Consider the following 18,312-nt stretch of genomic DNA (forward strand, 5'->3'; position numbering starts at 1 on the left):
TGTATCTGAGGGCATGATGTATCTGAGGGATGATGTATCTGAGGGCATGATGTATCTGGGGGCATGATGTATCTGTCTGAGGGCATGATGTATCTGGGGGCATGATGTATCTGTCTGAGGGCATGATGTATCTGGGGGCATGATGTATCTGTCTGAGGGCATGATGTATCTGAGGGCATGATGTATCTGTCTGAGGGCATGATGTATCTGTCTGAGGGCATGATGTATCTGTCTGAGGGCATGATGTATCTGTCTGAGGGCATGATGTATCTGTCTGAGGGCATGATGTATCTGTCTGAGGGCATGATGTATCTGTCTGAGGGCATGATGTATCTGAGGGCATGATGTATCTGTCTGAGGGCTTGATGTATCTCATGATGTCTGAGGGCATGATGTATCTGTCTGAGGGCATGATGTATCTGTGAGGGCTGAGGGCATGATGTATCTGAGGGCTGTCTGAGGGCATGATGTATCTGAGGGCATGATGCATGATGTATCTGAGGGCATGATGTGTCTGAGGGCATGATGTCTGAGGGCATGATGTATCTGAGGGCATGATGTGTCTGAGGGCATGATGTATCTGTATCTGAGGGCATGATGATGTATCTGTCTGAGGGCATGATGTATCTGAGGGCATGATGTATCTGAGGGCATGATGTATCTGAGGGCATGATGTATCTGAGGGCATGATGTATCTGAGGGCATGATGTATCTGCATGATGTATCTGAGGGCATGATGTATCTGTCTGAGGGCATGATGTATCTGTCTGAGGGCATGATGTGTCTGCATGATGATCTGGGCATGATGTGTCTGTCTGAGGGCATGATGTATCTGAGGGCATGATGTCTGTCTGAGGGCATGATGTATCTGTCTGAGGGCATGATGTCTGTCTGAGGGCATGATGTATCTGAGGGCATGATGTATCTCTGTCTGAGGGCATGATGTATCTGTCTGAGGGCATGATGTATCTGTCTGAGGGCATGATGTATCTGTCTGAGGGCATGATGTATCTGTCTGAGGGCATGATGTATCTGAGGGCATGATGTATCTGAGGGCATGATCTATGATGTCTGAGGGCATGATGTGTATCTGTCTGAGGGCATGATGTATCTGAGGGCATGATGTATCTGAGGGCATGATGTATCTGAGGGCATGATGTATCTGAGGGCATGATGTATCTGTCTGAGGGCATGATGTATCTGAGGGCATGATGTATCTGAGGGCATGATGTATCTGAGGGCATGATGTATCTGTCTGAGGGCATGATGTATCTGTCTGAGGGCATGATGTATCTGAGGGCATGATGTATCTGAGGGCATGATGTATCTGTCTGAGGGCATGATGTATCTCATGATGTCTGAGGGCATGATGTATCTGTCTGAGGGCATGATGTATCTGAGGGCATGATGTATCTGTCTGAGGGCATGATGTATCTGCATCTGAGGGCATGATGTATCTGTCTGAGGGCATGGCATGATGTATCTGAGGGCATGATGTATCTGTCTGAGGGCATGATGTATCTGAGGGCTGTCTGAGGGCATGATGTGTCTGAGGGCATGATGTATCTGAGGGCATGATGTATCTGTCTGAGGGCATGATGTATCTGAGGGCATGATGTATCTGAGGGTCTGAGGGCATGATGTATCTGAGGGCATGATGTGTCTGAGGGCATGATGTATCTGAGGGCATGATGTGTCTGAGGGCATGATGTATCTGAGGGCATGATGTATCTGAGGGCATGATGTATCTGAGGGCATGATGTGTCTGAGGGCATGATGTATCTGTCTGAGGGCATCATGTATCTGAGGGCATGATGTATCTGTCTGAGGGCATGATGTATCTGAGGGCATGATGTATCTGAGGGCATGATGTATCTGAGGGCATGATGTGTCTGAGGGCATGATGTATCTGAGGGCATGATGTGTCTGAGGGCATGATGTATCTGAGGGCATGATGTATCTGTCTGAGGGCATGATGTATCTGAGGGCATGATGTATCTGTCTGAGGGCATGATGTATCTGAGGGCATGATGTATCTGTCTGAGGGCATGATGTATCTGAGGGCATGATGTATCTGAGGGCATGATGTATCTGAGGGCATGATGTATCTGAGGGCATGATGTATCTGAGGGCATGATGTATCTGAGGGCATGATGTATCTGAGGGCATGATGTATCTGAGGGCATGATGTATCTGTCTGAGGGCATGATGTATCTGTCTCATGATGTATCTGAGGGCATGATGTATCTGAGGGCATGATGTATCTGAGGGCATGATGTATCTGAGGGCATGATGTATCTGAGGGCATGATGTATCTGAGGGCATGATGTATCTGTCTGAGGGCATGATGTATCTGTCTGATGATGTATCTGTCTGAGGGCATGATGTATCTGTCTGAGGGCATGATGTATCTGAGGGCATGATGTGTCTGAGGGCATGATGTATCTGTCTGAGGGCATGATGTATCTGAGGGCATGATGTATCTGTCTGAGGGCATGATGTATCTGTCTGAGGGCATGATGTATCTGAGGGCATGATGTATCTGAGGGCATGATGTATCTGTCTGAGGGCATGATGTATGAGGGCATGATGTATCTGAGGGCATGATGTATCTGAGGGCATGATGTATCTGTCTGAGGGCATGATGTATCTGTCTGAGGGCATGATGTATCTCATGATGTATCTGAGGGCATGATGTATCTGTCTGAGGGCATGATGTATCTGTCTGAGGGCATGATGTATCTGAGGGCATGATGTATCTGTCTGAGGGCATGATGTATCTGAGGGCATGATGTATCTGTCTGAGGGCATGATGTATCTGTCTGAGGGCATGATGTATCTGTCTGAGGGCATGATGTATCTGTCTGAGGGCATGATGTATCTGTCTGAGGGCATGATGTATCTGTCTGAGGGCATGATGTATCTGAGGGCATGATGTATCTGTATCTGAGGGCATGATGTATCTGAGGGCATGATGTATCTGAGGGCATGATGTATCTGTCTGAGGGCATGATGTATCTGTCTGAGGGCATGATGTATCTGTCTGAGGGCATGATGTATCTGTCTGAGGGCATGATGTATCTGAGGGCATGATGTATCTGTCTGAGGGCATGATGTATCTGAGGGCATGATGTATCTGTCTGAGGGCATGATGTATCTGAGGGCATGATGTATCTGAGGGCATGATGTATCTGTCTGAGGGCATGATGTATCTGAGGGCATGATGTATCTGTCTGAGGGCATGATGTATCTGTCTGAGGGCATGATGTATCTGTCTGAGGGCATGATGTATCTGAGGGCATGATGTATCTGAGGGCATGATGTATCTGTCTGAGGGCATGATGTATCTGAGGGCATGATGTATCTGAGGGCATGATGTATCTGTCTGAGGGCATGATGTATCTGAGGTATCAGGGCATGATGTATCTGAGGGCATGATGCATGATGTATCTGGGCATGATGTATCTGAGGGCATGATGTATCTGAGGGCATGATGTATCTGTCTGAGGGCATGATGTATCTGAGGGCATGATGTATCTGAGGGCATGATGTATCTGAGGGCATGATGTATCTGAGGGCATGATGTATCTGAGCATGGCATGATGTATCTGTCTGAGGGCATGATGTATCTGAGGGCATGATGTATCTGAGGGCATGATGTATCTGTCTGAGGGCATGATGTATCATGATGTCTGAGGGCATGATGTATCTGTCTGAGGGCATGATGTATCTGTCTGAGGGCATGATGTATCTGAGGGCATGATGTATCTGTCTGAGGGCATGATGTATCATGATGTGTCTGAGGGCATGATGTAGGGCATGATGTATCTGAGGGCATGATGTATCTGTCTGAGGGCATGATGTATCTGTCTGAGGGCATGATGTATCTGTCTGAGGGCATGATGTATCTGTCTGAGGGCATGATGTATCTGTCTGAGGGCATGATGTATCTGAGGGCATGATGTATCTGAGGGCATGATGTATCTGTCTGAGGGCATGATGTATCTGTCTGAGGGCATGATGTATCTGTCTGAGGGCATGATGTATCTGTCTGAGGGCATGATGTATCTGTCTGAGGGCATGATGTATCTGAGGGCATGATGTATCTGTCTGAGGGCATGATGTATCTGTCTGAGGGCATGATGTATCTGAGGGCATGATGTATCTGTATCTCTGAGGGCATGATGTATCTGTCTGAGGGCATGATGTATCATGATGTATCTGAGGGCATGATGTATCTGTCTGAGGGCATGATGTATCTGTCTGAGGGCATGATGTATCTGTCTGAGGGCATGATGTATCTGTCTGAGGGCATGATGTATCTGAGGGCATGATGTATCTGAGGGCATGATGTATCTGAGGGCATGATGTATCTGAGGGCATGATATCTGAGGGCATGATGTATCTGAGGGCATGATGTATCTGAGGGCATGATGTATCTGTCTGAGGGCATGATGTATCTCATGTCTGAGGGCATGATGTATCTGTCTGAGGGCATGATGTATCTGTCTGAGGGCATGATGTATCTGTCTGAGGGCATGATGTATCTGTCTGAGGGCATGATGTATCTGTCTGAGGGCATGATGTATCTGTCTGAGGGCATGATGTATCTGAGGGCATGATGTATCTGAGGGCATGATGTATCTGTCTGAGGGCATGATGTATCTGGGGGCATGATGTATCTGAGGGCATGATGTCTGAGGGCATGATGTATCTGAGGGCTTGATGTATCTGGGGGCATGATGTATCTGAGGGCATGATGTATCTGAGGGCATGATGTATCTGAGGGCATGATGTATCTGAGGGCATGATGTATCTGAGGGCTTGATGTATCTGTCTGAGGGCATGATGTAGGGCATGATGTATCTGAGGGCATGATGTATCTGAGGGCATGATGTATCTGTCTGAGGGCATGATGTATCTGAGGGCATGATGTATCTGTCTGAGGGCATGATGTATCTGTCTGAGGGCATGATGTATCTGAGGGCATGATGTATCTGAGGGCATGATGTATCTGAGGGCATGATGTATCTGAGGGCATGATGTATCTGAGGGCATGATGTAGGGCATGATGTATCTGAGGGCATGATGTATCTGAGGGCATGATGTATCTGAGGGCATGATGTATCTGAGGGCATGATGTATCTGAGGGCATGATGTATCTGAGGGCATGATTGACGTCAGAGCAGTCTGGGCATGGAGAGAGGGCTGTAGGGGCTGGGGAGGGATGCTGTGCTGTCAATGATCCATCTAGCCTACCTATCCATCCCCAATATGCTTCATTTATTCAGTTGTACTTCTGCTTGTTGTAGTATAGCAGGATTCTCACACTCCTGTCTGTGTGTCCTAGTTGCTGTGACCTGAAATACAAACCGATACCATGGTGAAATGGAGCATGTCAGTTTGAATTCCAAGCTATAGTCATCATACTCATCATCTGCAGCTCTGTGCGTGGGAGAATTTGCTCTTGTCTTGCATTGATTTAATTGTAATATTTTTTATACATGACTCTTTAAATATTCAGTTATTCACATCATGGGGTCTTTAATTATAGTTTAATCAAGGGAAAGAAGGGAACAGGATTTTGTTTTAGCTTTGTTGGGACTAGGTTTAAAGGGATTTTTAATTAGCTTGGTTGGGACTCGGTTTGAAATGATTTTTTTACTTTATATAACATGAGTTTTCTGTATTAAGAAGTACTGTCTTCTTGTCTGTCTTTGAGCAGACAACTTTTATACAAATCCTTGAATTATTCCTTTAGATTTGTCCGAACTAAAAAAATGAATAGGTATGAGCTACAACCATAAACCAACTATGCTTGCCCCTTTCCCCAAGACTGCTTCGTCATGGTGGAGTTCCCCACCTCCATATATTACTCATCTCTATTGAGGGTTACGTCTTCTACAGGTTATGTGTTCTGTCATGAGATCTGCTCTGTCAATCATACAAGGCTCTCCTATGACAGTGCTTGACTAATAGCCAATTATTGTCAGCACTCTGCCTCCTAACACCCTCATTACTAAGACTAACTTGTGGATGTGGTGTGCAGGCTGGGTGGAGACTAGAGGGGTTTTCTGCAGGGCTGGTGCCCACCTCCCCCTACTCTATCTCTCACACACTTTCACTCTCTCTCCCTCGCTCTCTCTCACACACACTTTCTCTCTCTCTCTCCCCCTACTCTCTCTCTCTCTCACACACACACACACACACACACACACACACACACACACACACACACACACACACACACACACACATATGTGCGTCCTGCAGGGCTGTTGCCCACCTCCCCCGACTTCCCTTTTACACACACACGCACTCATGCACGTGCACACACTCACTCTCTTTCTGGCACAAACACACACCCACTCACGCACCACCCCACCCCCGTGTGAGAAGCTGGAAGGGCAGGCCATTGGAGGGACAACACCCAGCCTGTGTTGCCTCCCCAAGTGCTTATTACCACCTATTAATAATGTCTGTCAGCACTGTAGTGAGGAATGAGGAAGCCCTTCATGTCTTCATATCCCTGCTGGGTTCAGGAAGGAGAGGTGATGTCCTGTCTGACTTTCCATCCCACTCAGCAGGTGAAGACAGACAGCAGGCCTTTATCTAGAGCAGCAACCCTGCCGTTTTCCTCCTGACCTGATTTCAGTTTATTTTACATAGGCTACACTGGGAAGGCAGTTGGTTTCTATGACGTTCACACGCACTCACCACATTAGCCTGGTCCCAGATCAGTTTATGTCAAGATGTGACAATGAGTATGTCTACATGCACGCTAATAATTTGATATTAATCTGGTTATGGCAGTAGGCTGAGTATGGCATTAGTCATGTCAATTATAAACACCTTACTCTACTTATCTTAGGTCAACGTGGAAGTAAGCATACGCTGATGAGAATACCTGGTTTTCTGAGCAATCTTTAGAATTATGAGGACGTGTAAAGACCTTCATCAGAGTTTTACAGCGGTGTATTAGCGTGCTAGTACGAGCAGTGCAAGCTTTTATCTTTTGCGCTCGTGAACTGAAAATATGCATCTTAGAAAGTAGTTTTCCCACACGTTGTATGTCTGAATTCAGAATCAATTAGGAATCACAAAAATAACATGGTCGCTGTGGTAGAACGTTTATTTTGATGTGCCATTTTCTGCATTTATCTGAGTGCCATCAGGTAGCCTGATTTCAGATGTATCCATGGAAACAGGATTATTAGAGACATTGTTCTTCTTGCAAAGCATGTCCATATTTAAACGGAGCTATTATATTGATCTGACAATAATCCTATTTTTGTGTGCATGTAACCGTACTCAATGACCCTAAGAGATGGACCGATGACTCAAACAGATATGGGACCAGGCAACAACCTGTGGTTGAAGTGTGTGCACTGCATCTAATCAGGCCTCTCGCCTCTTAAGTTAAAATAGGTGTTCATTCAGTATTGTTGTAATTGTCATTATTACAAATAAAGCCGATTTAATTGGTATCTGCTTTTTTTTTGGGGTCCTCCAATAATCGGTATCGGCGTTGAAAAATCATAATCGGTCGACCTTTATTGTGTAGTGCAGATCTGGGCCAGTCTCCAGCTCCACACAGTGATAATGCTGATGGATACTGGATGAGTCTCTCTCCCTGCCAGTCATAAATCCAACACGGCCCCCTCCTGTCTGAAAAGGTCAGTGTCAGACAACTGGGACACAACCAGAAACGGCTTGTCTTGTCCTGTGTGATTCTGTAGGATTGATCACCTTCTTCCCCTCTCATTAGCAGCCTGCAAAAGAGAAATAGAAAGAGAGGGAGACCTGTTCATGTGGGTGGGAGGGAGACCCCGCTCATAGGCTGCTGAAGGAAGGCGGGGGAGAGAGAGGGAGGGTAGGCGGGGGAGAGGGATGAAGCATGTGGAGGCTATTCATTTAAAAATGTGTTCCACTTGCTCTGACAAGTCCCACGGAGAGGAAATCTCAATCATAAAACCAAAATGTACATGTCTGGAAAATGGGACTTAGAGTTTAGAGTAAGATACAGTCCTCTCTCTCCATCAGCAGTATCACTGTGACAGCAGAAAACACCCAACAAATGATGTTCCCTTCTTGCCTACGGAAGTGTTTTGTTGAAAATAAATCTTGTAAAATACTCCATCAGCAAAACTGGGCCAGGGGGCTATGGAACAGTTGTTCTGTCTCTATTGCACAGTTAGAAATAGGAGAACACAGTTACAACACAATTAACTTATTAGCACTTGTAGATGTAGATTTATAGGCTGCGTTTACACAGGCAGCCCAATTCTGATCTTTTGCCAAATTATTGGTCTTTTGAACCAGTCATTCAGTTCAGATCTTTTGCAGATCTAATTGGTGCAAACGGAGCCTTAGATGTAAATCTTAATTGGTCCATTTGTGTGCTTTTTAGTAGGCTAATGCATGTTGGCATATTCATGCACTTTGTAACCCCCCCACCACCTCTCTCCTCCCCCCAGTGGTGCGTCCGGGCCTGGGCTGCAGGGAGCTGGTGGTGAGGAACCTGTCCAACCTGCTGCCGGCGTTGGCTCGCGACGTGGTTGACTGGGTGGCGGGCACGCGGGTCAAGACGGCCCAGCTGCTGTATGCCCTGCTGCTGCACGCTGAGGACCACTGCACCCAGCACCTGCAGTTGCTGCTCTCCACGCTGTACCGCGCCTGCAATGACCCCGAGATCGACGTGGTCACCAACGTGAGTGGTCGATACATAGAGACACATGCTATCACTGCGTGTTCTATGTAATCCAATGGGACGTCCCTACACCATTGGAAATGAAATGTAAAATGGTTAAGGTAGGGGTTAAGGTTAGGATTTAGGGTAGGGACGTCCCAATGATTCTGGATAGCACGGACCTTTATCTCATCCTAGGGGGGGTGGTCAGGTCAGGAAGGGGTAGTCCTAATGGTTAGATGATAGTCGTAGTCCTAATGGTTGGATGAGAGTGGTGGGATGATATGGTTGGATGATAGTGGTTGGTCTAATGGTTGGATCATAGTGGAAGGCCTAATGGTTGGATGATAGTGGTTGGATGATAGTGGTAGGTCTAATGGTTGGATGATAGTGGTAGGCCTAATGGTTGGATGATAGTGGTAGGTCTATTGGTTGGATGAGAGTGGTGGGATGGTAGTGGTAGGTCTAATGGTTGGATGATAGTGGTAGGTCTAATGGTTGGATGATAGTGGTAGGCCTAATGGTTGGATGATAGTGGTAGGTCTAATGGTTGGATGATAGTGGTAGGTCTAATGGTTGGATGATAGTGTTGCTATTGCAGCTGGTGAGCTCTTTCTTGGATCTTGTCTCTCTTGTTAAACATATATTCTCTGTATAGACTAACTTGGATGAATAAGGTTAAATCACTGTTAAATAAAGAAGATAATGGTAGATATCTGCTCTACAGGTCCAATATACAGTACCTGTGTGTTGGCTACTTCAGTTCATCACTTGACAGATCTTTGTGAAACAAGCCGTAGACTGATGCACCATTTTAACAAACTTCTCACAGTACTAATGGTCTTCCTTCCTTCCTTCAAGTTATTTCCGTTATTGTCATGCTCATGGCCTATTTCCATTGACATTCTTTCCTCCCAGAAACAGATGTTTCAGAGCTGCTGTGGTGAATGGCTTGATCTTGATGGTCATGTCATGAGAGGACACACCTGCTGGCCTTAGAATAGACAGCAGTGAATCGTGATATATGTGTCTTATAGCCCTGAGACAGTTAGGCTGGGCTGGCCTACGGACTTGGGATGCACCTGCCCCAAGAGGAAGCATTTGATGGTTCCCCTGATCCACTGGCTGATAATGGATTATGAATTACGTTCTCTTCTGTGGTCTTCTGTTATGTTGAATTCTTTCTTTTGTCCTCTTTCTTTCTCTCTTATTGTCTCTTTCTCTCTTGTATTGGTCTCTGCTCTCTCTTTGCTCTATCAATTCAATGTGTTTTATTGGCGTGAAATACACTCTGTAATATTGGCAAATCATTCCATAAACTATAGTATCCCCTGTCTCTCTCTGCAGTGTCTGAGGTCTGCCAAGCTGCTGGGGACCTTTGTCAGCCCTGAGGTCTTCCTCAAGCTGCTCCTGGTCCACTTGGAGACCCCTTCCTCCTCCTCCTCCCCCCACACCCCCCTCATGGTCCTGGCTGCCGTGCTGGGGGCTGCTCCGGGGAGCTCTTGAAACCACACCTCCAGAAGATCGCTGATACGCTGGTCCAACCAGACGTCTGCCAGGAGTACCAGCAGGTGAGTCTATGACCCTTGACCTATGGGTATGACCTATGGATATGACCTATGGGTTGGGAATTGGGGGGAAAGGTAAATGTCATAACTACTGGTCCAGGATCAGATCATTATCCACATGAATGGTCTGTGGTTAGGGGTAACTTATGATAGTTCACATCTCAATGGGTTGAGATGTTTCCTCTATGTTATATTTGAGACTTCAGCCAGGTCTGGTGAAGTTGGCGTATAGACCGAGAGATGAAACGGTACCCTTTCTGAGGCACTTAGTTTTGACCCTAAAACTGTTTACAGTGAAAGGTTCCATAAAGTGAAAGATTATTAAGATAAGATGCATTTTTTTCTATCAAGACTGTTTATTTTATTTTTATTTTACCTTTATTTTACTAGGCAAGTCAGTTAAGAACAAATTCTTATTTTCAATGACGGCCTAGGAACAGTGGGTTAACTGCCTGTTCAGGGGCAGAACGACAGATTTTGTACCTTGTCAGCTCGGGGATTTGAACTTGCAAACTTTCGGTTACTAGTCCAATGCTCTAACCACTAGGCTACACTGCCTGTGAAAGCTTTTATAGGGATAACTGTTCTGTGAGGTCAGGGGGTTCACCTTGGAGTACATCACAAATTACTGACTCCACTAACGGCCACTGAGCAAGGCACATGTTGTTTTCACCAATCTTTCATTTAATTTCAACTGCTAGAGTCCTCTCGTAACCCTAAACCAACGAGAGAGGGAGAGAGACACAGGCGGGGAGAGAGGGAGACAGGGAGACACACAGGCGGGGAGAGAGGGAGACACACAGGCGGGGAGAGAGGGAGACACACAGGCGGGGAGAGAGGGAGACACACAGGCGGGGAGAGAGGGAGACACACAGGCGGGGAGAGAGGGAGACACACAGGCGGGGAGAGAGGCGGGGGGAGACACACAGGCGGGGAGAGAGGGAGACACACAGGCGGGGGAGAGAGGGAGACACACAGGCGGGGGAGAGGGAGACACACAGGCGGGGAGAGAGGGAGACACACAGGCGGGGAGAGAGGGAGACACACAGGCGGGGAGAGAGGGAGACACACAGGCGGGGAGAGAGGGAGACACACAGGCGGGGGAGAGAGACACACAGGCGGGGGGAGACACACAGGCGGGGGGGGAGGGGGGAGACACACAGGCGGGGAGAGACACAGGACGGGGGGAGGAGACACACAGGCGGGGAGAGAGGGAGACACACAGGCGGGGAGAGAGGGAGACACACAGGCGGGGAGAGAGGGAGACACACGGGGAGAGAGGGAGACACAGGCGGGGAGAGAGGGAGACACACAGGAGAGAGGGAGACACACAGGCGGGGGAGAGGGAGACACACAGGCGGGGAGAGAGGGAGACACACAGGCGGGGAGAGGGAGACACACAGGCGGGGAGAGAGGGAGACACAGGCGGGGAGGGAGGGAGACACACAGGCGGGGGAGAGGGGGGGGAGAGGGAGACACACAGGGGGAGAGAGGGAGACAGACAGGCAGGGGGAGAGAGGGAGACACACAGGCGGGGGGAGAGGGAGACACACAGCGGGGGAGAGAGGGGGAGACACAGAGGGAGACACACAGGCGCTAATGGGAGAGAGGGTCACATTTAGTTTACCTTTGATATTAAAATAACATTTCTCTGGCTGCGAAGGACGGAGGGGGCTATTTTCACACATGCACTCACACTGCTGGCTGCAATGTAGTCACCCGTACCACACAGGGAGACCCACAGGGGGAGAGAGGGAGACACACAGGAGGGGGAGAGGGAACAAAATATTAGATTTCACACAGGCGGGCGAGAGGGAGACACACAGGCGGGGGTCAGGGAGAAACAGGCGGGGACAGAGGGGCACACAGGCGGGAGAAAGGGAACATAACAGGCGGGGAGAGAGGGAGACACACAGGCGGGGAGAGAGGGAGACACACACGGGGAGAGAGGGAGACCACAGGCGGGGAGAGAGGGAAACACTGAGAGGGAGACACAAGGCGGGGGAGGGTCCACAGGCGGGGACAGACAGACAGGCGGGGAGAGAGGGAGACACTCCACCCCGGGGAGAGCAGGGGACAACAGAGCGGGGACACAGATGGAGACAGACCACAGGTCGGGGGTCTGGGACAGACTCACAGAGATCATCACAAGTTAGTTTCTGTGGGACTGAAGGGAGCAGTACAGTGCTGGCTGGGAGATGTAAAGATCAGTGTCAGCAGAGACAGTACAGGCTGGCTGGGTAGACAAGGCGGGGGAGAGCAGACAGTACAGTGGGGGCTGGGAGGGAAAGACAGGTCAGCAGTACAGTACAGTGCTGGCTGGAGTAGGCGGGGAGAGACAGACAGTGCGGGGAGAGAGTACAGACAGTGCTGGCGGGGGGAGTTAAAGATCAGGTTAGCAGACAGACAGTGCTGGCTGGGTATCTAAAGATCAGTGTCCCACAGTACAGTGCTGGCTGGGGAGATATTAAAATAACATTGCTGGCTGGGGAGAGAGGGAGATCACACAGTGCTGGCTGGACACTGATGGCTGCAATGAGTCAGTGCTGGGGAGACCCAGTACAGTGCTGGCTGGGGCTCTGAAGATCAGGGAGATTTCAGTTCTGGGGGAGATGAGTACAGTACAGTGCTGGCTGGGTATGTAAAGATCAGTGTCGGGGAGCAGGGTAAAGACAGTACAGTGCTGGCTGGGTATGTAAAGGCGGGGTGTCAGGAGACAGTACAGTGCTGGCTGGGTATGTAAAGGTGGTCAGGTCATAATAGAGACAGTACAGTGTGGCTGGCTGGGAGACAAAGGTCAGGTTAGCAGTACACACAGTGCTGGCTGGGTATGTAAAGCAGTGTCAGCAGACATACAGTGCAACATTTCAAAGAGGGTCAGTACGGGGAGTACAGGTGACAGACAGGCTGGGGAAAGGGAGACACACAGTGCACCAGGGAGACTTCTACAGGCTGGGGAGTATGGAGACACAGGTCACAGATGGAGACAGTACCTGCTGGCTGGTCTGTCTGGAGAATACAGATCAGCAGTACAGTACAGTGCTGGCTGGGTATGTAAAGATCAGTGTCAAGACAGTACAGTGCTGGCTGGGTATGTAAAGATCAGTGTCAGCAGTACAGTACAGTGCTGGCTGGGTATGTAAAGATCAGTGTCATCAGTACAGTACAGTGCTGGCTGGGTATGTAAAGACAGTCAGGTTAGCAGTACAGTACAGTGCTGGCTGGGTATGTAAAGATCAGTGCAGCAGTACAGTACAGTGCTGGCTCGGTAGTTAAAGATCAGGTTAGCAGTACAGTACAGTGCTGGCTGGGTATGTAAAGATCAGGTCAGCAGTACAGTACAGTGCTGGCTGGGTAGTAAAGATCAGGTCAGCAGTACAGTACAGTGCTGGCTGGGTAGTTAAAGATCAGTGTCAGCAGTACAGTACAGTGCTGGCTGGGTATGTAAAGATCAGGATCAGTACAGTACAGTGCTGGCTGGGTATGTAAAGATCAGTGTCATCAGTACAGTGCTGGCTGGGTATGTAAAGATCGGTGAGGGAGACAGTACAGTGCTGGCTGGGTATGTAAAGGCGGGGGTCAGCAGTACAGTACAGTGCTGGCTGGGGTAGTTAAAGATCAGGTTAGCAGTACAGTACAGTGCTGGCTGGGTATGTAAAGATCAGTGTCAGCAGTACAGTGCTGGCTGGGTATGTAAAGATCAGTGTCATCAGTACAGTGCTGGCTGGGTATGTAAAGATCAGGGTCATCAGTACAGTGCTGGCTGGGTATGTAAAGATCAGGGTCAGCAGTACAGTGCTGGCTGGGTATGTAAAGAGCAGTGTCAGCAGTACACACAGTGCTGGCTGGGTATGTAAAGTCAGGTGTCAGCAGTACAGTGCTGGCTGGGTATGTAAAGGTCAGGTTAGTCAGTACAGTACAGTGCTGGCTGGGTATGTAAAGAGTCAGGGCAGTACAGTACAGTGCTGGCTGGGTATGAGAAAGTGTCAGGGTACAGTACAGTGCTGGCTGGGTATGTAAAGACATACAGTGTCAGCAGTACAGTACAGTGCTGGCTGGGTATGTAAAGATCAGGGTCAGCAGTACAGTGTCTGGCTGGGTATGTAAAGGTCAGGTTAGCAGTACAGTTCTGGCTGGGTATGTAAAGATCAGATGTTAGCAGTACAGTTCAGTGCTGGCTGTGAAGATCAGGGCATTACAGTACAGTGCTGGCTGGGGCTAAAGGGACATTTCATGTCAACTTCATATTCATCATCTACAGTGCTGGGCTGGCATATGTAAAGATCTCGTGTCTATGATGTCATTGGAAACACTTATGCTGGCAATGGGTTTACTAAAAATCATAGAAACACACCATTTTACAGTGCTGATGCTGGGGTGGTGCTGGAATGATCAGTAAAGTTTAAAAATTGTGAAATTACAGTAAAGGCAGGGTTGACAGACAGACAGAGGGGAAACAGCACCTACAGTATTCTGCTGGCTGGGCCAGACACACAGAGCAGGGCCAAACCAGAGGAGTACAGCAGGCCACCTGGGCTGTAAAAAGATCATCAGAGAGAGAAGGGAGAGTAGCAGTACAGTGCTGGCTGGGTATGTAAAGATCAGTGTCAGCAGTACAGTACAGTGCTGGCTGGGTATGTAAAGATCAGGTCAGCAGTACAGTGCTGGCAGTAAAGACAGTGACAGCAGCAGTACAGTGCTGGCTGGGTAGAAAGACAGGTTGGCAGACATACACACCCCCACACACCAGCATGCTGGCTGGGACAGGCAGACAGACAGTGTCAGCAGACAGTGACAGGCAGGGTATGTAAAGATCAGTGTACAGTACAGTACAGTGCTGGCTGGGTATGTAAAGATCAGTGTCAGCAGTACAGGGTATGTAAACAGTAGTGCTGGCTGGGTATGTAAAGATCAGTGTCATCAGTACAGTGCTGGCTGGGTATGTTAAAGATCAGGTTGCAGCAGTACAGTGCTGGCTGGGTATGTAAAGATCAGTGTTAGCAGTACAGTACAGTACAGTAAAGCTGGTTAGCAGTACAGTACAGTGCTGGCTGGGTATGTAAAGATCAGGGTCAGCATGGCACAGTAAAGATCAGGTTACAGTGCTGGCTGGGTATGTAAAGATCAGGGTGTCAGCAGTACAGTACAGTGCTGGCTGGGTATGTCAAACAAGGTCAGGAGTCAGTACAGTGCTTCAGGTTAGCAGTACAGTGCTGGCTGGGTAAAACCTCAGTGTCTGCAGTACTGTGGTGGGTATGTAAAGTCAGTGTCAGCAGTACAGTACAGTGCTGGCTGGGTATGTAAAGTCAGGTCAGCAAAAGTACAGTGCTGGCTGGGTATGGCTACAAAAGGCAAGTACAGTACAGGGTGACAGGCTCAGTAGCAGTCACAGTGCTGGCTGGGTATGCTAAAGGTCAGGTTAGGTACAGTACAGTGCTGGCTGGGTAGATCAGGTCAGCAGTACAGTACAGTGCTGGCTGGGTAGTTAAAGATCAGGTGTCAGCAGTACAGTTTGCTGGCTGGGCTGGGTAGTTAAAGATCTGGCTGGGTATTAAAGTGTCATGAGCAGTACAGTGCTGGCTGGGTAGTAAAGATCAGTGTCATCAGTACAGTGCTGGCTGGGTATGTAAAGATCAGGGTCAGCAGTACAGTGCTGGCTGGGTATGTAAAGAGCAGGGTCAGCAGTACAGTGCTGGCTGGGTATGTAAAGGCAGGGTAGCAGTACAGTGCTGGCTGGTGTAAAGATCAGTGTCAGCAGTACAGTGCTGGCTGGGTATGTAAAGAGCATGTCAGCAGTACAGTGCTGGCTGGGTATGTAAAGAGCAGTGTCAGCAGTACAGTACAGTGCTGGCTGGGTATGTAAAGATCAGGGTCAGCACAGTACAGTGCTGGCTGGGTATGTAAAGAGCAGTACAGTACAGTGCTGGCTGGGTATGTAAAGATGCAGTGTCAGCAGTACAGTACAGTGCTGGCTGGGTATGTAAAGATCAGTACAGCAGTACAGTGCAGCAGTACAAAGTGCTGGCTGGGTATGTAAAGAGCAGGGTCAGCAGTACAGTTCTGGCTGGGTATGTAAAGATCAGGGTCAGCAGTACAGTACAGTTCTGGCTGGGTAGTTAAAGAGCAGGGTTAGCAGCAGTACAGTGCTGGCTGGGTATGGTTAAAGAGCAGTGCTGACTGGTAGTTAAAGATCAGGTTAGCAGTACAGTACAGTGCTGGCTGGGTATGTAAAGAGCAGGGTCAGCAGTACAGTTCCCAGTGCTGGCTGGGTATGTAAAGATCAGTGTCATCAGTACAGTACAGCTGGCTGGGTATGTCAGGTTAGCAGCAGTACAGTTCTGTAGTTAAATATGGGTATGTAAGTGAGCAGGGTCAGCAGTACAGTGCTGGCTGGGTATGTAAAAGCAGGACAAACAGTGCTGGTGGGTATGTGAAGGTTAGCAGCACAGTGCTGGCTGGGTATGTAAAGGTCAGGTTAGCCAGCAGTACAGTTCTTGCTGGGTATGCTAAAGGCATTTAAAATACATGTCAGTGCTGGCTCATAGTTAAAGATCATCTCCAGCACAGTGCTGGCTGCATATGTTAAAATGTCATCAGTACAGTTTCTATGATGTCATTGGAAATACAGGGTCTTCAGTACTCAATCTGGGTATGAACTACAAAACATCAGAAACACACCATTTTCACAGATGTTCTGAGGATGTTGGAGGGGTTGGAAAAGATGGGACACAAGTGAATATCCCTCAGTTAAAAGCAGTGAAATTATTTGCAATCACATACCAGAACAGTTTTTACACACCTGCAGTATTCTTTAAAAACTTCATATTCATCAGGCCAGACACCTCCTCACATAGAGAAAAGGGTTTTATGAAACCAGAGAGGGCCTCAATTTTTTTAGGCAAAATTGGGCTGAAACAAATAACATGTTGAGAGGTGAAGGGAGAGGATGCATCTGCGTTCATTTTGTAGAGAACACACCACCTGCACTTTGAAAACAGCCACACACACGGAGCAGTGCAGACCAGAGCAGAGCAGACCCAGAGCAGTAGCGGAGTGGACAGACAGACAGGTAGGCAGACAGTCAGAAAGACGGACAGAGCAGAACAGACAGACAGAAAGACAGGTTGGCAGAGCAGACAGTGGAAGACACACACAAGCAGGTAGGCAAGTAAGACAGGTTGGCAGACATACAGACATGACAAACCAACATGCAAGCAGACACTGACAGGCAGACACTGACAGGCAGACACACACTCCCATACAGTCACACATACATTGGATGAACATACTATAGAGAAAGTCCAAGTGTACAAATAGTTGGGAGTGTGGGTGGATGACAAGCTGAGCTTCACTGTTCATGTGGAGAACTTGATAAGGAAGCTCCAGCTGAAAATAGGTATAAGGCATAAGGCTTGTTTTTCTTCTGGATGCCAGGCAGGAGCTGGTACGATGTACAGTACCTGTCAAAAGTTTGGACACCTACTCATTCAAGGATTTTTCTTTATTTTTACTATTTTCTACATTACAGAATAATAGGGAAGACATCAAAACTATGAAATAACACATATGGAATCATGTAGTAACCAGAAAAGTGTTAAACAAATCAAAATATATTTATATTTGAGATTCTTCTAAGTAGCCACCCTTTGCCTGGATGGCAGCTTTGCACACTCTTGGCATTCTGTCAACCAGCTTCACCTAGATGCTTTTCCAAAAGTCCTGAAGGAGTTCCCACATATGCTGAGCACTTGTTGGCTGCTTTTCTTCACTCTGCAGTCTAACTCATCCCAAACCATCTCAATTGGGTTGAGGTTGGGTGATTGTGGAGGCTAGATCATCTGATGCAGCACTCCATCACTCTCCTTCTTGGTCAAATAGCCCCTACACAGCCTGGAGGTGTGTCAAATCAAATGTTATTGGTCACATACACATGGTTAGCAGTCGCGAGTCTAGCGAAATTCTTCTGCTTCTAGATCCGACAGTGCAGCAGTATCTAACAGGTGATATCTAACAAATTCCACAACTAAACCTAATACACACAATAAAGGAATGGGA

At 48.1% G+C, this 18,312-nt stretch overlaps 1 protein-coding gene across 1 annotated transcript in view; it reads left to right on the plus strand.

Moving 5' to 3' along the window:
- LOC135537547 (dynein axonemal assembly factor 5-like) overlaps positions 1-18,312 on the plus strand; it is a 60,404-nt gene that overhangs the window by 7,957 nt on the left and 34,135 nt on the right. Inside the window, 3 exon segments of the mRNA XM_064963679.1 lie at positions 8,478-8,710; positions 10,037-10,175; positions 10,178-10,260. Of these exon segments, the coding sequence (XP_064819751.1) occupies positions 8,478-8,710; positions 10,037-10,175; positions 10,178-10,260 (455 nt within the window).

Source organism: Oncorhynchus masou, unplaced genomic scaffold, assembly GCF_036934945.1.
Source record: "Oncorhynchus masou masou isolate Uvic2021 unplaced genomic scaffold, UVic_Omas_1.1 unplaced_scaffold_812, whole genome shotgun sequence".
Taxonomy (NCBI): Eukaryota; Metazoa; Chordata; class Actinopteri; order Salmoniformes; family Salmonidae; genus Oncorhynchus; species Oncorhynchus masou.